Source organism: Equus quagga, chromosome 5, assembly GCF_021613505.1.
Source record: "Equus quagga isolate Etosha38 chromosome 5, UCLA_HA_Equagga_1.0, whole genome shotgun sequence".
NCBI classification, from domain to species: Eukaryota; Metazoa; Chordata; class Mammalia; order Perissodactyla; family Equidae; genus Equus; species Equus quagga.
Window position 1 is genome coordinate 107,187,298 of NC_060271.1, and position 25,915 is coordinate 107,213,212.

General features: G+C 37.8%; 2 protein-coding genes across 3 annotated transcripts in view; one reads left to right on the forward strand and one right to left on the reverse strand.

Moving 5' to 3' along the window:
- The window catches only part of SOS1 (SOS Ras/Rac guanine nucleotide exchange factor 1), a 147,358-nt gene extending 138,613 nt beyond the window's left edge, over window positions 1-8,745 (forward strand). The window contains exons 21-23 of one of the 2 annotated variants that reach the window (XM_046660829.1): window positions 927-971; window positions 2,686-2,804; window positions 3,724-8,745. In XM_046660829.1, the coding sequence (XP_046516785.1) occupies window positions 927-971; window positions 2,686-2,804; window positions 3,724-4,215 (656 nt within the window). In that variant the 3' untranslated portion in view covers window positions 4,216-8,745. The remainder of the gene's footprint in view (window positions 1-926; window positions 972-2,685; window positions 2,805-3,723) is intronic. The other variant, XM_046660830.1, reaches the window with a different exon arrangement.
- A 6,942-nt stretch (window positions 8,746-15,687) lies between these two features.
- ARHGEF33 (Rho guanine nucleotide exchange factor 33) overlaps window positions 15,688-25,915 on the reverse strand; it is a 66,372-nt gene continuing 56,144 nt past the window's right edge. Inside the window, exons 16-17 of the mRNA XM_046660831.1 lie at window positions 23,295-23,434; window positions 15,688-16,275 (exon numbers count right to left, since the gene is read on the reverse strand). Of these exons, the coding sequence (XP_046516787.1) occupies window positions 16,146-16,275; window positions 23,295-23,434 (270 nt within the window). The 3' untranslated portion in view covers window positions 15,688-16,145. The remainder of the gene's footprint in view (window positions 16,276-23,294; window positions 23,435-25,915) is intronic.

The following is a 25,915-nucleotide window of genomic DNA, read 5'->3' on the forward strand; positions in this document are numbered from 1 at the left end:
AGTGATTGCCTATGGTGCAAAAACAAAAGAAAAACCTGAATTTTTTAAAAACCTCAGTCTAGTGTTATAGGGATTATTTTAGTCTCTTGGATATTTTCTGTTCAATATGTTGGTAATATGAGGCAGTATGACATAAGTGACTCTATTGATTTAGAACCAGTATAGATCATCTGGCCTTTTGTCTCAGTCTTTCTACTTTAATGCTCTTGGTGGCTGTGGCTTTTGTGATTTTCATTTTTTCTTAAAAGAATTAACATTGCTGAAATTAGACATTCTAAATTTATCAGTGAGTGTCCTCTATAAAATGTCTAAGCACCAAATGTTTATTGATTTTTTTTTTTTAATGTTCAAGAATATAGAGAGGAAAAAGCTATATCACTTTCCAGCTTGTTTGGTAATATCCAAAGTTGTGGTTATTTTGTGATGAGAATATATGTCCCAAGAACATTTTCACAGGTATATAATAATATTAGTAAGTTAAGTTCCCTTTTGATTTTCAATTTATATAACAAATTTGTTATTTATTACTTATTTCACAAGTTTAAAGTTTCAAAGTAATCCTTAGTAAATGACATTTCTATATGTCCAGCTGAATTCTTTGCTGGAATTAGGTTTATACATTTTTTAAAAGTCTTCCAAAAATATAGGATATTTTACTTTTCTCCTAAAAGCATTTCATTTAATTATTATGACATCAAGTAGTGAATCTAAAAGGAATCTTCAAAATTCCCAATGTCTGACATTAACTCAATTTAATTCTTTATTTTTCTGAAAAGTAAGTAGTAATGAGCTTTTACTATAGACTGTTATACCATTCTTTAAAACTAGACTGACAAAAATAACATTTTTATCATAAATAAATTTTTACAGATGAGTTGAATATATCAATGAAAGAAAAATCTACTTTTTCTTGTTTCCTTTCACAGGCAGCGATACCGTCTTTATCCAAGTTACACTGCCCCATGGCCCAAGTTAGTATATTTGGTTTAAGACTCATAATTCTTGCTTTGGCTTTAAAAATTCAACCAAGTGTAACCTTCCCTGCTAAAATTCTTCCTGGGTCTGGCAGCGTTGATACCTTGCTTGCAACATCTTAGAAGTGAGGCCTTCACTTGTGCTATCTTTTGATCAGAAATGATTTGCTTAGACTTAGATACTTTTCATGCTTTTTGTAAAACCGTTTTTCTCTTTTAGAAGAACATTATTATATGGGTGGTTTCCACATTTAACCATTTCTCTTTTCCAACTAGAGAGTTCTAAATATATTTTAATGCTCAACTTGAAAAAAAAAGCAAGAGCATGCATGCGCATATGGGAATGCTGGCAGCTACATGCAGTGTCTAAACCACAAAATACACTTAGCCTGGCATTGGCATTGTAGGCAACTAACTGTTACTTGACTTTAGAAAAACTGTATTATAATTGTAACTACTTAAAGTATATGGCCTAAATATTCATCACTGTTAAGCAAAATAAAGTTCCATTCTAGATATTTGCTTTGAAATTTAATCTAACAACTCACCAAACTATTCCATAAGTTTTAAGCTAATAGATTAATGTTTTCTCCTCTCCTTCATACAAATGATTTCAAAATATGTACAATGGAAAACATTAATTGTAAGTTAAATTAACTTAATTGTCTCTTAAGAAAAAAAGGTAGGTGATCAAAATGTTGCTCATTTGAATACTATCAGTACACAAAGTACTCTTTTTAAGTTCTATATTGTTATAACATTTAATTGACAAAGTAAAAGCTATCAATACTTAAAGGAAACCAAGAACCGGCCAATATAATTTTGAATGATTAAGTATCTTTTCTTATCTTTTTTGTAGTGCTCATAAACTAGTTGACAATTTAGATAAATACTGTCTTTCAACATGTAATTACTTATATCCCTATATTATGCCCTTCTCATCTTTAGTGTCTATAAGATAGGTTCCAATTAGAAGCTTTATTTACCTTTTTTGTGCCAGTTCATCAACTTTTTCTTAAATCAGGTTTACTAGATTCTAGTGTAATTTCTGTTTTTATTATCCGGGCTGCCTCAGTCATCTTAAATAGCTCTATCACAATTAAAATTTTTGGATTAGAGTATGATGAACCTGATTTTGCTTACCCGCCAAGGAGAGCCTATACCTAAGCAAATGACGAGAGACTCACCCTCCCCTAGACACTAGATGCTCTCCCCTGGCATCCTTGGAGAGAATTGCTGGGGAGATTGGTTAAGATCAGAAACTAATCCAAGAAATATCTAGTAAGGGCCGAGAAATTCTACACTGGTAAAGTCAGAGAAAAAAATGAGCGCATCACAAAAGCTTAATAAAAATTAACATTCCAAAGGTTTTTAATAGTTTGTGGTCTCTCCCAAAAATCTGAGAATCAGACCCAAATAAAAAATTTCAATAATAGATTAACAGTGGGAATGTTATTTTGTTCAAGAAGCAAAATAACAGAATATCTTAGGCAGCTTTTTTTCTGAAAATTCTGCTAAGAAATTTTTGCATGCTTTTATAGCAGTTTGCTTTAATAAAGGAAATCCTATTGGGTATTGGTTTATTGAATTGTTTTTGATACTTCTATACATTTCTTTTAACAAATATAAGCAGTTCCCAGCTAAGCCTTTTCAGGATTAATAGATGAAATAACATTCCTGTGAACTTTTAAAAAAATTTAACCTCCTACAGGATCTGCTTCAGTATCATCTATAAGTTTAACCAAAGGCACTGATGAAGTGCCTGTCCCCCCTCCTGTTCCTCCACGAAGACGACCAGAATCTGCCCCAGCGGAATCTTCGCCATCTAAGGTAAAGTAGAAAATCTTGCTATCTGGAAACTGGAAGCATACGTACATTATAATTAATTGCTTATGTCTAGTTCTCACTGGATTAGGTTGACACTTAGAGTATTTGGGCTTAATAGTATTAAAACAAAGATTAAATATGGATTTACCATGCAGTCATTTTATTCCCTTTCTTCTGAAAGTAGTTTTTTGGTATGTTTTCAAAATCCATGTAAATCTAAATTATGGATACTGTCAAGGAAAAAACAAGTTTAATCTATAAAATGAGAGGAATGTAGTCTCAAGCAGTTCTTTAAAAACACATATGGAGAAAGAAGGAAAGACGTCTGAAGTTTTATATGAAAGCACATTTTAAGTGAAACTGTATCTTAGCATATGCTAAATGTTACCTATCTGAGCTCTTTATAGTGAATCTGACATGCTTTTAAATGGGATTTTCATGAAAATTCTGGGTTGGAAGAGACTTTAAAGACTCATAATAGCTATTTTTTTCCACCTGTTTAAATTTCTTTTTTTGCCAACTGTTAACTGATTCACTGGTTCTCAGAGTGTCCAGAGGACAGAGTAACTGGACAAGTCAAGACCTTTGCAGAACATCATGAAATATTGTTAAGTTTAAAATTGTAAAATTAACAGGTAACATGTTAAATCAGAAATGATCTTATGTTAGATTGAGTGATAGGTAAGCAATAGCAAACAAGAAAATTTTGAGAAAAATAAAGTAACAACTTAACATTGAGAAAAAAATTTGTTTTTTAATGAATTGGCATAACCTCCCATTTAAAACATATGGCAAACTCCCTGATCCAAACCTGAGATCGTCTAATAGCATGTTTGAAAACCCCAACTTAATTCTTAATATATTCATGATACTACATCAATTAAATTATTAATAAATGTGTTTTTTTTTTCATTTGTGTTAGATTATGTCTAAGCATTTGGACAGCCCCCCAGCAATTCCTCCTAGGCAACCCACATCAAAAGCCTATTCACCACGCTATTCAATATCAGAGCGGACCTCTATATCAGACCCTCCTGAGAGCCCTCCCTTATTACCACCACGAGAACCTGTGAGGACACCTGATGTTTTCTCAAGCTCACCACTACATCTCCAACCTCCCCCTTTGGGCAAAAAAAGTGACCATGGCAATGCCTTCTTCCCAAACAGCCCTTCTCCCTTTACACCACCTCCTCCTCAAACACCTTCTCCTCACGGCACGAGAAGGCACCTGCCGTCACCACCATTGACACAAGAAGTGGACCTTCATTCCATTGCTGGGCCGCCTGTTCCTCCACGACAAAGCACTTCTCAGCATATCCCTAAACTCCCTCCCAAAACTTACAAAAGGGAGCACACACACCCATCCATGCACAGAGATGGACCACCACTGTTGGAGAATGCCCATTCTTCCTGAGTTCCTCTCTACCAGGATGTACATTTTCCTAGCCCCAAATCCATTGCTGGCAATGGATGCACTGAATGTGCCAGCACTGAGGAGTTAAAATGAGAACTCCAAACACTAACGACTCTACTTCAAGATGCAGTATAAGACAATGAATTTTAACCTAGACATAATTATAAAATGAAAATGGTATTCATTTAGAATATGGAAAGACTGATCTAGAGGAATTGGACAACTGATTGCACCTGAAAATCAAGTAAAGGGACTTTTTCCAGCCAGTAGGCAGGAGTCCTCTTTTTGTGAGGTGATCTTTATCATTAAAGGGATGGAAAACACAGTCTAGTGTCCAGCAGGCCCACATGATGACAGTTTTTGTAATTCAAAATATTATGCACTTTTTAAAAAGATATCTTAAACAGGGATCTTCATGTCCTCCTTTTTTTTCCTTTGCTTTTACTCGTCCTACTTTAGAATATTTTCTGAAAAATCATTCAAAGGACTGTGAGGAAAGGCTGTGGTACCTGACCTTGTTGGAATCAAGGCCCAGCACTGTACTACAGTCCTGTTTACAGATTATTACAGTGAATTGAATGGGTACCGAGGCTTCACCAAAGAGGTACTTTTTTTTTTTTTAAGAATAATTATACCAATTTTAAGAATATTCCTCACTCATCCTCCCTACACAAACAAAACATGGTGGTGTTGCCTTCAAATGAGAAGTTTTGTGTCATTAAGATGACAGAAGAACTTTTTTTAAAATGTAATTGTCAAGTATACAATTTACATTTAGGAGACTGTTAATCTATACTATATTGTCATTTTCCCCCCTCTCCCACAAAAGTTTACTGGTAATCCATGTCATGGCTCGTAGCTGTCCCTCTAACCATACTATGGAAATGCAGTCACCCAGTGTGAAAGGAGCACTTGCTGGGCATCACTGACACCGTTCATGTTTTACTAATAGTTGAGTAATCAGCATAACTAGAATTACCTTGCATTGCCTAAATCATGTGTATATAGTGAATGTTATATATTATACCTGGCAGGTCTGTTTTAATTTAATTGAATAAAGATACAAATACTTTGTTTGGCTGGCATATATTAAATTATTATATGGAGAAAATGGTTGATTCTTATTTCTTTCAGTTGAAACACACACACACACACACACATACACACACACAAACACTAAGCATAAAAGCACGTATTGTGGTACGCCTTGGTTTCTAGTTCCAGATGTATGTATTCATCTTAAAGAATGATCTAAAGTTGCAGTTTGGCATGTAGGAAAATATTTGGTTAGAATAGGATGGGTATCTTTTAAGCAGAACTTTGTAAGTTTTTTAATTTCCTAGGCAACGTGTATACAGTTTGTTAAAGTTTATATTAAACATTCTACCTTGCTTAAGGTCTTTGCTCTATCAGAACTACTCGTAATAGAACATCTACCTACATCATTAATATCATAGTATGGATTATTCATTAAGCCTATGTACTGATCTTCTGAGTCTAACAAATACTGTGACTGAAATGCATGCAACTTGTTGAAGAGAAAAAGTTTTATTAATCTCCGCTATGATGTCTGTGAAATGTGCACTATTCCATCCTTAGAGAGTCATCAGTTCATCGGTATCTGCATGTGTCCTCTGAATAATGAAGCAACATTTCAGCAGTTCTGTTAACCATGTCATTAGAGACATTTTTAGAAGTGCTGCATCGTGGTGGAAACCTAGTACTTTAATAATTTCCTATGATATTTATTAGAGCATTAAATGTACATCACAATAGTACAGTATATAGTCCTTTAAGACCAGAATGTTGATGGCATCATCAGTAAGCTATCCATCCTATCATAGCTTTTCTTATTTATTTGTTAGAGTTGAATCTTTTTTGTTTCATATCTATCTGTACCATTCCTCTTATGGTAGCCATTTTGCTCCTTTGTAAAATGTCTCCTTTTAAAAGTCTCCCCCAAAATTAATTTCAAATCCACTCTTGTATGCAGAGTGTCCCTACAATCATTCATTCAACAAGTATTTATCTAAGCCTACTTACTAGTGCTGCTACAATTAATCATAATACACATTCCAGAATCTCCCATGACTTATTAGACCAGCCTCATTGTCCCTAGGATTTCCCTTTATGTGTCTTATTGATCACCTCTCTTTTTAATTACCCACCTTCACTCCAAATGAGAACCTGAGAAAAGTCACATTGGAGCCCATTCAATATCTCTCTGGCCAGTGTGTTAGCCTTCAGTAAGGTAATGACCTCTTTTCAACCTGTCTGATTGTATAAACAGGAAAAACTCAGATTTGGAGCTCTAACCACACTGCTCCCAAAAGGAACCATTCTTCTACCCTGGTGGTTCTAGAAGACCACTTCACTGTGCATCAGCTTTATATGCATTGTGGATAGAGGATATTTTTATTCTCAAGTATGACATTTGGGTAAAAATATTTTCTGCAGTGGTAACTGATTAGAAAAATTCCAATTGGATGCCCTTAAATGGAGGTGAGAAAACTGTATGCTTGCCTTCTTCACATGTGAAACATTAACTAGCTGACAAGTTTATTCTTTGTAGTAACTAAAATATACTTATTCGGGGACCAGAAGTGGCTGAGAAGAAAAACGCATCGCCAGAAAATTCTGCTTTTGAACCCAGGACATTACAAGATAGACACTGCAGTATGACTTTTTCTAAACCACATTCCAAAATGTGGAACATTTCTTTTAGAAATGGAAATGTTCTTAGATGTTTCATTATCTTTGGATCACAAAATGAAGAAAATACTTCAAGGTTAAATTTAACTTAAGTGGGCTGATAACCAATATAATAGAAAGGCAGGCTTTTGACATCTAAGCACTTTTAAAAACAGGAAAAGATAAGTATGTTTCTAAATTTATTCAAAGACAGGTTATTTACTCTTCCCAGTCCTCCAGATGTATTTTAAGACTATAAATTATCAGGAAATATACAAACATTAAAAATTTGCTCAATTAAAGGTTTTGGGGTATCAAATTATGTGTTTAGTAGGTTACTATGCTCTAATAACTCAAGAATGTTTTAATGGAGCTGAGTTTAACAGAGGATGCCACACTAATTATACTACAATCAGAACAGTCTAGTGAACAAGTACCATTCATGTACATGTATTCATGTACAAGTACTATCAGTTGGGGGCTATATTATGGTTCTAAACTCTCCCTTAATGATCTTTTTCGTAAATCAAAATTAAGCAAAGAAAAAATTAGTTGGTATCTATGATCATGACCTTAATTCTCAAGTTTAGCTTATTTTAATCATGCATTTCATCATTTGTCTTTTCCTAACAGCTTAAATTCAGAGTTTTAAGTGGCTCAGCAAAACAAATAATGAAAATGGAGGGAGGGGTGTCCCAATTTATTAGTGTTGTACATATTGAGGAAAACTTTTTTTCCTCCAGATTTAGAAAGAAACAAAGCATCTATTTCTTGGCATTTCTGCTGCTATGGGTAGGTTCACTTATTCTTTTAACCTATATTGTATGACTGTTGTAAAGGTGTAGGTCCTGTTGTGTTGCACATTAATCTTTACCAGTAAAATAAACATCACAAGGTTAATATCAGTTTGACTGAAAGAATTATGCAGTAAACTTATTTATAAGGGAAAGTGATGATTTAGTTTATTCAATATCTTTCTTTTGAAACATCTCATTACTAACTTTTAAAATAATTTCATAATCCCTTATACATGAGCCAATGAAATATTTTGAGCTCTAGTTAAAAGAAGCATGAAGTCTATATGACAAATCTAAACAACAAAAGCACTTGTAACTTGTTTTGTAAATTTCATGCCTTATTTTCCATTTTTGACACCGTAAAGTGCATTTTCTGTCGACTGTGAGCAAATTTCCCTTTTGCCTTTAATGAAAATAGTGCATTAAGTAGCCAATTGCTGCAAAATAATAAAGCAAGTTAGCTAAAGGTGGGTCACTTTGGACTACCACTCAAAGAAACAAGATGCAAAAGGATAGAAGTCACATGTAGTGTGGCTTTAGGGAGAGCTCACCTGTGCCAGATGCATGCCACTTTCAGTAGCTGCCAAATGTGCCTTTAATTAAAAACATCTCTAATTCTTTTCTTCAGATCAAGTCAGCATTTGGGGGCGGGATCAGGGCAGGGGACTTTGGGGTGCAAATATCTGGTGAAACCCACCAGAGAAGAAGCCTTTGTTTGTCAAAGTGACATGTATAACTTTAGTTGAAATGTGTTTGTGTACATATATATATATATGTGTGTGTGTATTTGCCATTGTTTAGTAGCACGGTTATTTGCTAAGATAATTGTCAAAAAAATTGCTCTGTCAATCTTACTTTGATGTAAAAGCAAAGTGCAGTCTATACATCTAATATGGCCTTTGTACCTAACCATGTTCGTAGGTTATCTTTGTACTCTGTGTGCAGCAGTATTTGGTTTGCATTTAAAGTGAAAATAATGGCTGTTATTTTTCTGGCATTACTAAGATAAACCGAAAAATAATAAAGAAAAATGCCTTATATAGCCCATAAGTCTATTATTTTTGCATGCATTTATTTTAGAGGGCAATTATTTTTAATGTCATTAGTGATTCTCATTTTAGCTCATGCTTTCCATATAGAAATAGTTTGCTCTTTATCATAGTCTTGCTTTGGAGGTGCTTTTTCCTGTATCATGTTAGTACCAAAGAAGTTCAGTACTTCCTTCTGTATCAAGCCCTATGACTGTAGTGAGTGGGAGGCCTTTGGGATGAAAATTAGTACTTTAGTGACCTCTAGTGTCACCTGGATGAAGTTTCAGAGGGCTTAAGCATTTGTATTCCGTTGAAAAAGTTTTAGTGTTTCTTGACAGGCAAGTTTTGCTGAGACCAGCTGGAATGTGGCAGCCTGACATTTAGCAATTCTTTGTAGGTTTGGCATGAAAGATACAGTTTATGGTTGTACACTGTAAAGAATTATGCAAATGTGAGGTCATTCATGGTGAACTACAGAATGTAAAAACTGATAAATCCTTAAAGGTCCAATACCCTTATTTAAAAATTGAAGCAAGTGAGGCCTTGGAGTAGTGAGATGACTTAGCCAACATCATGTGGCAGTTAGTGATTGAGACCATTGTCTCAACTTTGATTCCTGTATTTGGAGGACTGCTTTCAGGACCAGCTAAAATTCACTGGTGTTTTTCCCCCTGATTTAAAGACAAAATCATAAATTTGTACAAATTCTATTTGTAGGCCACTGTGAAATCCTAGTATGTATTATTGAATATATTCTAGGTTATCAATTTAATAGCTATAAGAAAATAATGTTGATATTTGTCAAACCTGATTCTAAATTTGCTCTTGAAACATCACTTTGGAATTTTAACCAAGTGGTTTACTTTTTTACTTATTTTAATCATGTTAACTCATCACAGATTCAGGGCACTTAAGTCTCTAGGGTACACCCACAGCTAAGCCTGCCTCTGCAGACAGATGCATGTGGCTTCCAGAGGCAAGGAGAGCTCTGATAGAGTACAATTCCAAAAAAGCAGTTTATGGCTATTCTGACATTTTAGGACTCTTGATTCTTATTGCAGGCAAGAAAAATACCTACAGCCCATTATTAGAAGCTAGTTTCTCTATCTTCATGCCTCTTCAAGAAAAGGAAGAATCACTGGTGGAGTATAACAAGCAGGTGCTTTGGCATCACATATCTGTATTCACATTCTGGTTCCACGACTTACTAGATGTGTGACTTTGGAGAAGTTATTTAAATAATCTGAGTCTCTGTTCCTCTTCAATACATGAGGTTAATCTACTATTTGGGACATTTTTGAGGCTTCAGGGTAATACGTGTAAAGCCCAATGCCTTTCACAGAGTAGGTGCTTAATAAATGGTCACTGAAGTTATGAGGGATATATTTTCAAAGTTTGCCTGCTTTGAGATATTTTTTAAGGGGTTGATGGTTCATCCTGAAGTCCCCATAATTTCATTCTTTACTATACAGCTTCCTTTGATGTTTACTGTCACTTAAATTGGTTTTGAGTGACCTTAGTTACAAGCATTTGATAAGGGCCCGTCTGACTGTTCAACATTTAACAAACATTTATTGTTCCAGGTACAGTTCTTATGTTAGGAATATAGCAATGAACAAAACAGACAAAAATCCATATTAATATAGGATTAATTATCTAGTGAAGATAGGTAGACAATAAGTTATAAAACTAAATATATTGCACATTAGAATGTCCTAACTGTTACAACAAAAAGGACAAGGTGACTGGGAATGTAGGAGACAAGGCAGGTAAAATTTAAATGGGATGGTCAGAGTCTCATGGAGGAGGTGACATCTGAGTCAAGACCTGAAGGAGGTGAAGGAATTAGGCATGCAAGTATCTGGGAAAAGGATATGCAAAGTCACAAGGAACAGCCAATTCAAAAGCCCAGAGACAGGAGCATACTTGGTATATCTGAGCCATAGCAAGGCTACTTGTGTGTGGAGAGAAATGAATGTGGGCAGAATAGGGGATGCCATCAGAGGTTTAATGGGGTCCAGATCACATGTAATAACTTTGGCTTTTGTTTGACAGAAATAGCACCCTTCGAGGGTATAAGCAGAGAAGTAACCTGATCCAATTTACATTTTAACAGGACTGCTCTGGCTGCCATGTTGAGAATAATTGGGGGTTAAGAGTAGGAATAGGGAGGCTAGCCCAATAGAAGGGAGCTTAGTCAGGGTGATAGCAGTGGAGGTGGTGAGAAGAGATCAGGGTCTGCATGTATTTGGAAGGCAGCCAATTTGCTGACAGTCTGGATGTGGGGTGTAAGAACAGAATTGTCAAGGATAATTTCTAGGATTTTGACTTGAGCAGCTGGAAGAACAAAGTTACCATTACCTGAGGTGGGGAAGATATAGTTGAAACAGGTGTGGACATGTTACATTCAATAAATATATCAGACATCTGAGAGATACCAAGGAGGCAGCTGGCAATATGAGTATGGAGTTTGAAAGAGAGTTCTGGGCTACAGACATAAAATTGGGAGTCACTTTTATAAAGGTCATATTTTAAAGCCAGCAGACTGGATAAGGTCACCAAAGAAGTAAGTACAGACTGGAAAAAGAAGCAATCTAAGCAAAGGAGAGTCCTGGGTACTAACGTTAGGAGAGGGAGGAGAAAGGAGGAACCAGCAAATGGTGATCAGCATGTCAAATGCTATTTGATAGGGAGAGTAAGATGACTGAGAATGGACCATTCCTTTAGCAAGGTGAAAGTCATTGATGATCTTGACATGAGCTGTTCAGGGGAGTGGTATGGGCCTACGGAGTTTGATAAAGAATGGGAGAACTGGAGCGCTTTCCTCTTTCAAGTTTTACTATAAAAGGAAGCAGAGAACTGACACATAGAACAGTCAAGAGGTTTCTTTTGCTTAAAAAATTGGAGAAGTAAGCATGTTTGTATGCTGAAGGGTTTGCCCCAGTCGAAAAGGAAAATGTGATAATGAGGAAAGGGGATGTGATCTAGTGCTAAGTGGAAACCCACTTAGGTAGAAACACAGATGGTCCTTTACAGTAGATCCCATTACCTTCAGATGAATAGGTTTATATCCATGAGGAAGAAACGGAACACATTTAGTCTTCCTGCTAAGAATTAAGAGCATTTAATGCTACTAACTCTGAAGGGAATGAGGCAAAAAGAAGGAATAAAAATATCTCTTATAGATAAGAAACAAGTTTAAATGACATTAAAGATTATGCACTAAGCTTTTTGAAAACAACAAATTTTGGAAAAGAAGTTATTTGGTTTAGGTACAAAAATCCTGACTATTGTGAATGTTTGACAACTTCCCAAAACAATATTTTCAGCATTGCCTACATCATATCCTTATGTTCCTATATGTTTAAAACTTAGGTCTAGTGTCACACGTTGGTTTCTGTTTTTCTCCCTTAAAATATATAGGTCTTCATCAATTTTCCTCAACCTTTTTTAAAGTTTTTGAAAAACTATATCTCACCCTTCCTTTTTCCTCAACCCCTCCCCACCACATGAGACTCACTGGCCTATATACCATAAATATTAGGATGCTCAGATGCTGAGAGTGCCGCACTCGTATCTTTAAATCAGCTTTCAGAATATCAGAATCCCAAATGTCCCAAAAGCATTACCGTTTTAGGCTCAGGAAGAAAACTATTAATGGTGATATTTCAAGAGGAAGTTTAGTTTGAAAACTAGACTTAATTTTATTATGCAACTTAATATAAGATATTCATTTTATTCTTTTTCCAAGTGCATGCAGCTGATCATCTGGAATATACAATCAATTTTACCAGTTTATTATGAAGAACACTGATCATATGTATACATTTTTAATCAGAGTCTTATTGTATATTATAGTAAAGGTCACAGATGATAAATTTAAGAATTCAAAAAGATTCATTTGGGTTTTGATGAACTATGAGTTTTCTGTATCTCAAGGTAAATATAATCAATTATTTATTCTTTCCTAAAATTTAAACTATGGAGAGAATCTGAGTGCCAAAGTTTACATACTAGATCATTCAATTTATTGGTCTAAGAGGTAGTGGCTCTAAAATTTCAGTGGGCCAAAGAATCACCTGCGTGCATTTAAAATGCAGATTCCTGGAGACCACGCCCAAATACTGCAATCAAATAGGACTGAAATAGCACCCAGGAATCAGCATTTTTACAAGCGCCCTCATGGAGAAGGTAACATATTAATAAGGACTTAAAGACAGGGAATGAGACATGAGGTGCTATAGAAAATACTGTTCAAAGCGTTTTCCCTGAGCGAGCAAAGACATTCTAATTTCAAGCCCCAGACTAGCTTAAACTACTTGTCATATGATAAAATAACAGATGCAGAGAACCCTAGAGTGTTGGCCCACAAACCCCTGGTTCTCCAAGCTTCCAGTTCTAGAGTCAGAAAAGCAGGACAGTCCTTGCTTGGGCTTGTATACAAACCCTGCAAGGCTGCAGAAAGGACCTGTTGCCACCCACAGCTGTTGTAAAAACATCCACTTCATCTTTTGGTGGAGTGCTTCTTTCTGCTTATCAACCCAAACACTTCCAGAAGACATCTGTGGTCTCCTGTGTAAACTGTCCTTTTCCAGAGGATTGGAGATCACAGATGTAGCAATTGCCAAGCTCTTTCCCCCCCAACTTCATCCCTAATGCAACATTACATTAAATATCATTCATAAATATCCTTAAAGATCTCCCCTGTCAATTTACAGTACTACCTAGAAAAACTGTGAAATGAGCCAGGACAACACAGAAAACTAGCAAACTTTTTTTTAGTGGAGAGATGTTTTCTAATGCTAGATGCTTGAAAGTAGCAGTGGTGCCTTTAACCGCTTCTGAAGACAACTGTATTTTATTTCCTTTGTGATTGATATTTTTCTTGAAAAAAAATGAAAGGCAGGGAGGTAAAGTGACAACTCTGAAGCTCTCTGTCAAATTATGAGTAGAAATTATTTTCTGTAGCCCTCTATCCATCAGAGCACTACCAATAACGTTGGCATCAACCATTTACTGAGCTCCTACTATGTACTATCCTAGAGGTAGAAAGGAATAACAAAAGATACAGCATGATTCCTGCCCTTGAGGGGGTCTTACATTCTTGTTGGGAAGACAAGACAAATACATCAAAAGATATTGGAGTTACACAAGAGGTCACAGAAAGATGAGGGAGCTTAAACTGGGTCTTGAAGATTAGAAGAGAGGAAGGAGGCTAGAGAAAAGGCATGAAGCAACAGTGAGCCTGAGCAAGGTGCATGGCTTGCCAGGAAACAATAAAAGCCCAGTTTAGTTGAGGTACATTAGCTCACCAGGACTGCAAAGTGGGAGAGAGTAGCCAGAGAGAAAACTTGAAGCCATACTGGAGAGAGAGCAAGCCTTGAATGTCAAGTCAAGGAGTTTGGAATTTGTAGACAAATAAGAACAGTCAGTTTCACACAAAGCAATATTTGGGAATATTAATGTGTTAGAGACATGTAGGATTGATGGGAGCAGAGAGAACGTGGGGGCAGTTAGAAAGCTACCAGAAAAATCAAGGTATCAGGTGATGGAGATCCAGAGAGTAGCAGTATTAATTATTACTAGTTTTATAGGCTTAATTTCATAAAATATAACTAAATTGAGCTGTGCTACATATGCAGTGTCAAGATTTTTCAAAGGATGTTATCAAAATGAAAATTTGGGAAGTGTGTCATATTTCTGAAACCTTCCCAGTAATTGATCAGTTTTATGATAAGCAATACGAAGAGGAAAGAAATTTATTGGGTTTTTTAAATATTTTATTCCAGAGGTTGTGACTTCTATTTCACTTTCCATGTCCAGTCAGTTTGCCATTGTGCTTTCAAGCACTGCCCCCAAAACTTCTTTGGCCTGATAATAGAGAGAAATCTAATTTCAAAGGAGTTCATTAATTTCAGGAAAATGAAAAGCTTGGCTTAAACTTAAATATTGGAAACTCAAAAAATTTGGCTGTGATCCTTTAAGCGTTCCAGACATCTATTGTTCAAAATGCTAACAGATGAGTTCCTAATTAGTCATCAGACAAGTAGAAGAAAATTTCTAACACTTAGAAGTGAAACTTCCCCTATTTTATTGAACGCTATATTGGTAGAGGAACAGCTTCTAAAGAAGTCAGGTTGAGTACAAAGATTTTAAATGAACAGTAGCAAAATGCCCCTAATATACCAGCAATAACTGCCTGGGAATTGAGACAAATTGTTTAACCTAATTTTTTTCTATTATGATTCTGATGTTTGGGGTATGTCAAGGATACGGACCATCATAGACATATCCATGTAGAAATAGAGCACATTTTATTACCCCATACCCTGGCAAGCCTCATTGCAATGATTCCTCTGTCTGAGCTGTAAGAACTTTGTTTCTTTACAACTTACTTCTGGAAAACAAAATAAGGTACTGCCAGCTCTATGTTTTCATTCTGACCTGTTCTTAAATGTTCATTCTGGTGTTTGCAGCAACCACTGTGAGTGAGCCATTAAAGCATTAATGTTGTTGCCACCTTCTTTGCAGACTGAAGAAAGTGTCTTTAGGAGGATGTGGCTAAATCAGTGCTTTTTTCCCCAGTCCATCATGAGTGTGTGTTGACACTCAGGATCACTAGCGCATCTTTGAATCCTAAGTGCTCTATAGAACACAGACTCTGGACTGTTCCCATCTGCAGCACAACCCACATGAGGGAAAATGTTTCTTTGGTCTCCCAGTTTCTAGAGAAATTATTGTTTCCTGTACTGATTTTCATAACCATAGAACAAGAGAAATACTACTCTTAAGATTCTCTTCTTATTTGGAGATCAATGTGTCTTTGAATCTTCTTTATCATGGTTTAAGCACTTCTCCAAAACTCAGATTTGCACCATATAAAATACAATTCTGTTCTTTGATCATTTGCCTTAAGGGATGTTAAATATTGCCTTAGGGTTTTTGGAAGATATATAGCAAGACAGAACTGGTCCCTAACATAGTGTATATTAGTCTAAAAACACTGGGATGAATTAATGAGCTAAATGCCTAGGAAGCATAAAATTCACATCCATGTTAAATATGAACATGCTCCATATTATACTGGGGGAATGACTTCAAGGTGGAAGTTTTTGTTCTTACAACCATTTATTTTCCTCCAAATTTATTGTGTTTTTCTGTAATGCTGTGAAAAGTCTTCATTTCCCCTTTCCCAAGTGTTGAGGTTCAAAAAGCCAGCTCTCAACCATAGACTAATCTTCATCTCTTCAGTGTCTTGTATGTTGATTTAGTTTCATATGTAAGTATTTATATTAGTTTTCTTAGGGATTTATACATCAGAATATATATATATATATATATATTCCTACACAGATATATACAAGTTTTTTATCCTCATCTTACCACTTGACAATACAACTTTAAGTATGTTTTACACAGCTGTTCCTTGGTCAAGATCATTTGCAAGAGCAAGTCGGTTTCTGAAGAAATCTTGTTTGGTGGGTGAAGGATCCATTGAGGGACTCTCATTAGTTTTTTCCCTGTATTCTGATCCACTGGACCTAAAATCTCAGCACACAGATAAAGTACAGGTTGATTTGGTTTTAATTGTTTTCAAATATTTTATCTATCCAAATTGTTTTGCATTTGTAAAACAGTTGCCTCTTACATCTGGAATAATTTTTACTTCCCCTGAATTTCATGACTTAGCACATGTGTAACTAAGATTCGCAGCAAACATAAAGAGAATATCTTTCTAATGCTTTATGGAGACAATTGTGACAACTGTGTATGTCAGTGTAAGACACTATGTAATAACATTGTAAAAGGGGAATAAAAGCTCAGAAAATTTGAGAAATCCTATTTTTGAACTACTCCACAAATTACCAAGGCCCTTAAATTTAAATGGATGGAATTCATTGTTCTCAACCAAGGTTATCAAGGCCTTTACTGAATTTGGGCATTACATTACAAACTCTTGCTTTTGCTTGTTTTCATTTTTCAATGAAAGATTTATTGAAGCCAACCACACATATATGCCACATTTGGTAGAATGCAGAAATTAGTACAGTAATCAGATTGAGGAGATTCTATAATCTCAACCACCACAAAGGAACCAAGCCCAATCAATAGTCAACAACTCAAATCAGTCCAATTGAGTCCCCAGTCGAGGGTGCATTCTTCCTTTATCTTGGTTAAGCCAGTTGGGTAATCCATTCCAGCTCTGCACCTTCTCCAGTTTGTTCATGTCAGAAGTCCCTGGAGGGAGGAGGCTTTCTGGAAATAACCTCTGATAAGCTAGGCTGGGGTCCTTTGGCTAGCTTAAACTCTAAACTAGAATGGGTAACACTAGCCCAGTGTCTAAGAACCAATCTCAAAAGACCTCATGCAGGATGTATGAAAGTGATGTTAGACATGAAATTCTTTGTCCAAAGTTCCTAGACAACTGAAAACGTTCTCCGTATGCTGAGGCAGAGTCAGGCATGCTTCCACTATCCACAAAAGAAGGATAAGTTCTTCCACTATCAGGGGTAAGCTATGAGTCCTCATTGTTTTTATTAGATAATTATGACTCTATCATTTAGTGAATTAATTGGGCAAAATTCAAAGATCCCTTTATATTATCCAAGGAAAGAAGTTGGATCCACACAAAGACTAAAATACTGATGTCTGGAAACCTGATGACTGACTAGATTTTTTTACTTTTCACTCTGGTATTTGGTATCACAGATGAAGCCATAGCTACCCACCATGCTTTCTACTTCTGGTCAAAAAGGAGCACTTTTCCACTACATCCCAGTGCATAAAGGAAAAACTATTCTCTCTCTCAACCCAGTACATCTGGATAGTCATCTAATAAGTTGATATCTGGGTGGGGTGAAAGTCCTCTTTTCAGAAGCCCCCTTAGCACTCTCCCTTGAAATAGCCTCCACAATGCCCCACCCTAAAACTCCAGGCCTTCTCTCAACTCTCAGAACTCCCACCTACCTCCAGTTCAAATGATACTTGATTAGTAAAATTGTTCCCAAAATGTTAGGAAGATATATTTTGAACCATTTCATTCTTTTCTCATATCTTCTGTTATCCAGAAGACTAGGAATGCCTATAGTTTTGGGGGCAGGAAGTCGTAAATAAGATTTGAATGTGGCTGTTGTTTCTTTTGAATTGTTCCCCCACATGACAGTTTCTCAACAGAAAGTTGTTAATCAAAACTTAAAATCTTTACCTCACATTTCCCCTCTTAGCTGCATCTGATCTCTCCAAAACCCAACATGTCATACTTTGATGGTTCCAACATGCAACTGTTGCGTGTTTACCTGGAAATGGGAAAGCTTTGATGTCACCACCAGCCCCAAGGACCACAGAAATCTTCACCAGTTGCGTTCCCATTTCTGAAACAAATGCCAAAATCGCCCTGTCTAGTTTTCAGAGTCCACAAACTCAGCTTAGTTTTTTCTTTTTTAACCGCTCTTCTCACAAATCACCTTCTCTGTGTCTTCACGTGTGTGAATTTCTCTGTTTCTTGATATTAAATATTAATTAACTAATGGCTAACTTGCTAATCCTTTTCAAAATCCAGAATTCTACTGTAGCCGTGACTAAAAGCTCATCTTCATCCTTTTAAAGATAATTTTAACAGACTGCTTTATAACGCTTACATGGTATAAGCCACCTCAACATTTGCACTCTTTCAAAGGTGTGGCTGTTAGGCTTTGAAGTAATGTATACCTAAATTACGGGGAAATAACCTGCAGAATCTAGGAGAAAGGGCCAGTGTATCTGCTTTTATTCCCTTTCTCTTTAAACGGGAATGGCTTTTGAGCTCCTGGGGCCATTTTGGCTGACTGCAGGGCAGATCTGAGCAGACATAGAGGGACAGGCAGGCAAACACTTGCTGGGAAGTGTACAACTGCTGCCAGTACATTCTGACACATAGCCATCCAAGTGTTTGACGGAGAGAGAACAGACCTGTTGCTAACTTTCCTTCCACTCAATTGACAGAGACAAAGAAAATAACAAGTTGGGTAGGTCATACAAGTACAGATTTGCTACAAATAAGCTTTGAAAGTTTGTTTGGAGTCGGGGGAGGGAAGAGGGGTGGAATCTAAGGCTGCAGCACCCTCTGACTTCAGAAGTCTTGGTTTTCTGATTGGAAAGACTGTCCACCTTTAAAGTTTTGGGAGACATACACATGGAGAAGTAAGGGAGCAGGGGAACACCCTTCCTGTTGGCCAAATCAGTCGGCCCTGGTAACAAACAAGGTGGCAAATGAGCATTCATTTAATATATATTTGTTGAGTGCTTACTATGTTCTAGATACTAAACCTTGTAGCTAGGTTACCCTTACATTTGGACTGTAAGCTCCTAATAGGCTGGAACTATTTCTTTTACTTCTTTTGTGCTAGACAGAACCTAGTACACTGAAGACCTTAACTACGTGACTGATTTCAAATGACCTATTGAGAAACCTTTGTAATCAGGTTTAAGTAATCTAAAATGTTATCCCTTCAACAATCTCCTTCAATTTTAGACTTATATAGGAAATGAAATGGGAAATGAGATTGAACCTCAAAGTGGGTAAGAATAGGAGAAGGACTTGAGATAGGCTCTAAGGAGATAAAAAAGAAGGTGAAGGTAAAATTGTCCATTGATTCTTTAGTAGTCCTGCTTTCTATTACATGGTCTTTTCCACAGCTGAGGCTGGGCATATGCAAAACAGCTGATAAGACACCAAAAGAAGATGACTCACTGACATTCAATTATATGGGGCCCTGCAGAAGTACTCTCTCTGTGTGTGATTAAGAAAATAGAGAGATTTTGAGGTAACTGGTAGAGGGAGGTTGATGACTGGAAAGGAGACACTCTGAGGCATGTTAAGTTATAAAGTGCTAAAGAGGAAGAGAACAGGTGAGGAAGTAGAACTAATCATTTGGAAGCCATATTCTTTAACATTCACTCCCCCCAAATTTGAGGATAAAAAGAGAGAGCATCTACATTCCCTATTCCTAAAAGGTCTTACATAATCATCTTCCCCCCGCCACACCCCAACCAAAAATACTTACTAACCTAAGTGCAAGATTTATACATAACGATGAAGTAGCATTTGCCACACACTTCAGAATAGCCTAGATTTAAGTCTTTGACAGCCTCCACATAGATCCTTCTAGAATGGGATAGTTTGCCTTCCATCCTGCTCAAAGGCAGGGGGATAAGGATTCACTCTAGCATCAGCTGATCACATTAGGTCTGTTCTTGGCTTCTAAGCATCCTCATTTAAAATTTTTAAAGTCACAACATTTGCGAACTTTAAGATATGTAGTCTTTATTCTGATCAATTCTGGGCAGCTTTCAGGGACATATGACCTGGTATCTACCCAGGACAAATGTGCCTGAGATAGAAACAATCAGAGCGGCATCCTTTTCCCCAAACATCTTGGGCATTTTTCAGGATATTTTTATGATGTCAACTTGACTCTCCCTTTTGAATCCTTGTGGGTATGAGCATTCGGCCCTCCCAGTCTCAGAGGGAAGAGAACCCTTTCCCAGGTTTTCTGTTGCATCTGGCTCCATGCCTAGCTTCATCCCGAAGCAGCATTCTGGGTGTGTGGGGCCACCAGCCAAACAAGCCCCTATGGATACAAAAAGTGTGTCAGTGTAGACAGGAACGAGCCTTCAAAGGGCTGTGGGGGAGGCAGGCAGCGAGCCCCAGATGTGACACATGCAGCTTTTCTGGCACTGGTCCATACCGGACGTTTGAGGCCAGGCTCTGGATGGTTCTAGTACCCACAATTAACCACTTCTTAAAGTCACAGGGTTTGCTGCCAGCCTGACCTCCCGACACATGGGAGAATGGGCTGAATGTCTCTTTCTGATTCCTCCCTGTCCTGCCCACATGCCTGACTTCACAGTGCAAGTTCCTGCATAATGACTGGGACTATGTCATTCACGATTCCTATACAAGTGTCTCACACAGTACATCCATATAAGAAGGAATGCTGAATTAATGAGAAGAATGGTGTGTTCTCATCTAAGTTAAGAGCTATTAACTTTTCTGTGCTACACTAGGTCCTCCCTGCCCGTCCTCTCTACCTTAGCATAATGCAGCAAACTTTCCATGGTTCTTGGATGAAAATACTCAGGAGAAGCTATTCGAGCTGTTTCTTTATCCCATGCCATGTCCCCAAAGTGCCCACCATGGCACCCTGGACACGAGGGGATAAGTAAGCATCACCTGATGGTGCTCACAGTCCTACACCAGATGTACAAAGCCAGGAAAGCCTGCCAGATGGAGCAGCCATCTGTGTGGTGCCGCCTTTACTTCCATTAATGTAACATTTCAGATTTTATACACAAAGGCAGTGTCAGAACTGGTGGTGGCAATACGATTGATGCAGGAGAGACTGATCTATGAGAAAAGATAAGGATCAAGGGGATCCATTTGGCCCTCTAAGAAGGATACCAAAAAGCTGTAAGAGGACTGAAAGCAATTAACCAGCACGAATTTGGAGAGTCCACAGCAAGTCCTCAGCATTGTACCAAGGGCTGTGGGGAGCTACAGAAAGATAAAACCTGGTCTTCTACATGGTGAGTCTTTAAATCAAGGCCACATTAATTTCTTGTTTCAGGTGTTAAAAAGATGTGATTAGTCAGATCCATCTACAACAAAGTCAAACTACAGATAAAGCAAATCTCAGCACTAGAAAGTACTCAGGTGATTATCTTGAGCAATCTCCCATCCCATGCAAGAATCCCTTTCATAGCATCCCTGACCAGGTCATCTACCTTCTACTTAAGAGAATGCACACCCTCATGAGGCAGCCAGCTCCCAATTCGAGGCAGATGCATTTTAGAAAGTTCTTCCTCTTACCCATTGCTCCTAGTTCTGCCCTCTGGATACAGAGGGGACAAGTTCACTCCCTCTGCCTCAGGTAACTGGCAGATCATTTTCTTACATCTCTCTGAAAAACGGGAATTTGCAAAAGAACCAGTGTGGATCCATCGCTCACTGCTCTCCAACAGACAGTACCCAGTCATAAACAGCAGTGGACAAAAAGTGGCTGCTTGTTTTGGGAATACTATGGTTTAAAAAAAAAAGATAGGCTCAAAGAGTGCCCTTAGGAGCTTGGAGTCCTTAGAAGGATTTAGGAACCTAAATCTCAAGGTCAGGCCAGAGAGCTGCCTGCTTCCAGGTCTCTCCACCCCTGCCAACTTGACAGAGGTAGGCACTGGGCCAGGAAAGATTTAAGTGTATGATCCTAGAGACAGGGATACAATTCTTAACTCCTCACCCCCTGAATAAAGGGGATGTAGCAATAGTCATGCAGGTATGGGGCTACCTTAGCAAAACTGAATGGGCACTTAGAGGAGAAGGGCTGTGTCTAATTACAGTACTGTTGCTCTTCCCTCCCCTTCCCCGTTCTTCTAGTAACAACAGGCAAGGAGCAACAATCAGAGACCCATTAATCTCAGTACCACCCTCCTCATGGGAGAAGAATTAGTCAAACCATCAAAAAAAAGTCCTCACTTCAGGCCTTTCCCCAATACTTCCATCAAGACCATCATCTAAGTCAGCCCGTAACCTCCACCGTTAAGGAGAAAGTGATTTCCCTGTGCTTCCTCACTTACCAGCAACCAAAGTCAGCAATAGCATCTTTGTTTAACTTTTCCATCCACTAAAATATGACAACTTACTGTTTAAAACTAACTGCAGGAACATCCTCTACCAAGAAAAACTAATTAGCAGGGAAAATCTAAGGGAGAGAGAAGCAGGCCTGAGGAACACTGGAGATAGAAACAGCAGTCTCTCAGGCAGGCAATGGCTGGACTGGAGAATCCCTCTATGGTCAAATGCCAATGCCCAGCTCTCTCTTCCTTATGTTTCACGCTGGGGTTTGGCCACTGTCTCCCAGTCTGTAAGACAGTGCTGGCAAGTGCTTGCCAAAATGCATGGTGGGTGATTTCATGTAACAACAAGGACTCAGAATCTTAGAAGGACCATAGAAGGGAAAGACCTCATTTTTATCTCCTATGGAGTATGGAAACTCCATTAAAGTGATTTTTAACCAGGGCCCAAGCCAAATCCCTTCAATTATTTCTGCCAGGGACAACACTAGCAGAAGTCCCAATAAATATATACTGGCATCTGGGATAACTATAGGCAGAAGTGCTGAGATGCCCTTAGAAAACCTTCCACACGTGGGGAGATTCTGATGGTGCGCCCATGACACCCAACTCCAATAGTGGATCCCACTCCTCCCGGTTTAAAAGGGATTTGATTGTCATCAGCTCAGTTCCCAGGGGACCTCCTCTGCTCACTCCTCTCAGGACACATGACTCTGGGGAAAAGGAAGTGGGGCTAAAAGATAGAAGAGGCAGAGGACAGAGCTGAGTTTGCTTTTACTCTAGGAGATTACAATGAGAAACATCTTCACCTGGCAGGAATCGTGGTTACTGGGTACAGGCACTGAGCTTGAAGCAGTTGTGTGAAACCAGGCTACTTGATACTTATTACTGTTAAAACCTCAGGACTTAGCTCAAAGGGAAATGAGTTACAATGCTGTCTTGTCTAAGGGCTACTCACTTCTTTTTAAAGAGCTTGCGGAAGGAGCTGCGAAAGCCCCCTTTCTGGTCTTGCCTGGGGTTTTGATCGCTGAAAGACGTTTGTTCGCTTTCTCTTTCGTCCTTTGGACAGAACCTGGTGGCGTCTTCTAAATGCATCTCCTGAAAACACAAAAGAGGGTTGTTTTTTTACTCTTTCCCAAAGTTAATATATATCCTGACTGTGGGACAACTTTCTTGTCACTTTCCTCCCCCCCCCAAAAGACTAATGGTGGGCACCCTATTCCAACTAAAGCAAACCTAGGCTAATTATGGAAACAGCAGTTGGAAAGAGGATAATGTTCTGCTCAGAGTAGAAGGATTTTCTACATATCAAGAAAGATAGTCTAGAGTAGGATTATGATATAACAATAATTAAAGATTAGGACATAAAGCAAGTTGGCAACTGTTTAAAGAGTATAGAGATTAACTTCTTATTCTGGCACCAATACTGTCTTGTTGGAAAACCAGTAGTAGTCCCTTCACATCTTTGGGTATGTTTCTATTTCTACAAAACAAGAAGTTTCCTTGATTGTAATGCTAGTTTAAACTCATGTCCCTAACTCTCCATGTTATACATAAAAGAGGGAAGGAGTTGTTGAGAGGTCAGATCTTTTTAGAAGTAAATGTCAACTAATATTTCAAACCTGCATATGTGCCTTTAATCCAGTTTTTTACAATTCTTAATCCTTGATATTTGGAGTGTAAAATAAAAATAAGTTAAAAAATAAGCCTCTATCTTTTGTGAACTAATTTCTTTTTAAATGTGAGATGTGCTAAATAAAATAGATATGCATATATATTTATACTTCCTTTGAACAAAATATTTACTTTGAGGTGACTGAAATTTAAAAGCAATCAAAAGTAGCTGCTTAATTTTGAACCCAAAAAGAGAACCCAGGGAGTCAAAGCAAAAACTACCCTGAAAGTTTCATGCATTGGACAGGTGACTGCTTGCTGATAGAGAAGCAAAGAGTGGGGATGAATTTTTGCAGGAAACACATGGGTTTGACTTTGAGACCTTAACTTGGAGTTGTAGTAGCAAATCTACAGATTCTCTGAGATTCTGCGAAGATTCATAACTAAACCATGGAGATCAACATCTTGATGGCTTAGTGTGGTGTTTCTCAAAGTGTGGTCCTGGGGCTACAGGATCAATTGAGGCCTCTGTTTAAAATGTAGATCCCTGAGCCAACCCAGACTTTCTGAATCAGAATCTCCGGAATTAGGCCTAGGTAATCCTTATGTACACTTAGATTTTGAAAACCTAGGGTTTCCAAAAGACCTTAGTGGTTTAAGGTATGCTCCTGCCCACCTGCACTTACTGTTTGTATCAATCACCTAGGAATCTTGTTAAAATGCAGATTTTTCACAACTAGAAGGACCTGCAACTAAGATATACAACTGTGTACCAGGGGGGATTTGGGGAGACAAAGCAGAAAAAAAAGTGCAGATTTTGATTCAGGAGGTCTGGGGTAGAGCCCCAATTCTGCATTTATAACAGATTCCCAGGTAATGCATTCACTACTAGCCCAAGGACCACATTTAGAGAAGTGGGCTTTAAGGGACTCTTTAGGAACTGAATCTATTAATAGTTTAAGGAAAATCTTTCTGTGGACTCATGATCTTGATAATATCGTGCATTTGTGTAGCACTGGAATGCTTTACAAAGCATAGTCACAAACTATTTTATTTGGCCTGATCCTCACAACAACCCTTAGGAGTAAGGTAAGGTATATGTTGTCTTATTTTTACAGATGAGAAAACTGGAGGCACAGAGAAACCAAGTGAATTTTCCAAAAGCACACAGCTATTTGGCAGCAGAGCCAGGACTAGAACCCAGATCTCGACACCCAGTTAGGTGCTCTCTGCACTACAGCATACTGTCTGCTATCCTGACTCTTAGAGACAGAACTAGAGACTAGAGTTTGGCTGTCTCTGAGGGGTGGGGGTGGAAGATACACAGTATATTTGAGGAGATGGAACCAAAGGAGCATTATACGTCTCAGCAGGAAAGAGCTGACACCTTTCATGATAGGGCTTTTCAAAGGTTAATCTTTTGCAACTAAAACCCCTATCCTGCTCCCACCTCAAACACACTCACACACAAACACACATATAGGTACAGACATGCACACATACACCCATGCATGTACATGCCCACACGTACACACAAACACACCCACACTAACACACAGCCTCTTCCCACCTGGACTCTGCATACCAACTCTCTCTAGGACTCCCAACAATCCATGCCTTCTGAGGTTTTAGGAAGAAAAATTTTGTCCAAAACCAGAAATCAGCAATGTGAACTTTGAAAAATTCACATGCTTGAAAAATTTACTAAGTGAAAGAGAAAGGGACTTTTAACTGCCCTCCGTTTGACACCTCCTTAGTGTCACCTTCTGAACTGAACTCACGTCTGACATGGTTAGGGGATGAAACTTACTGTCCAATATGTCTGATTAACAGTCCTTAATATATTGTTTATTGTTATTTGGTGTGTCTGATAAACAGCCACAAATATTGTACTCATTGTTTGCTTCACAGATATATTACTTATTATTTCTGATTAATGGTGTTTGCCTGGCAATTGTTAAACTC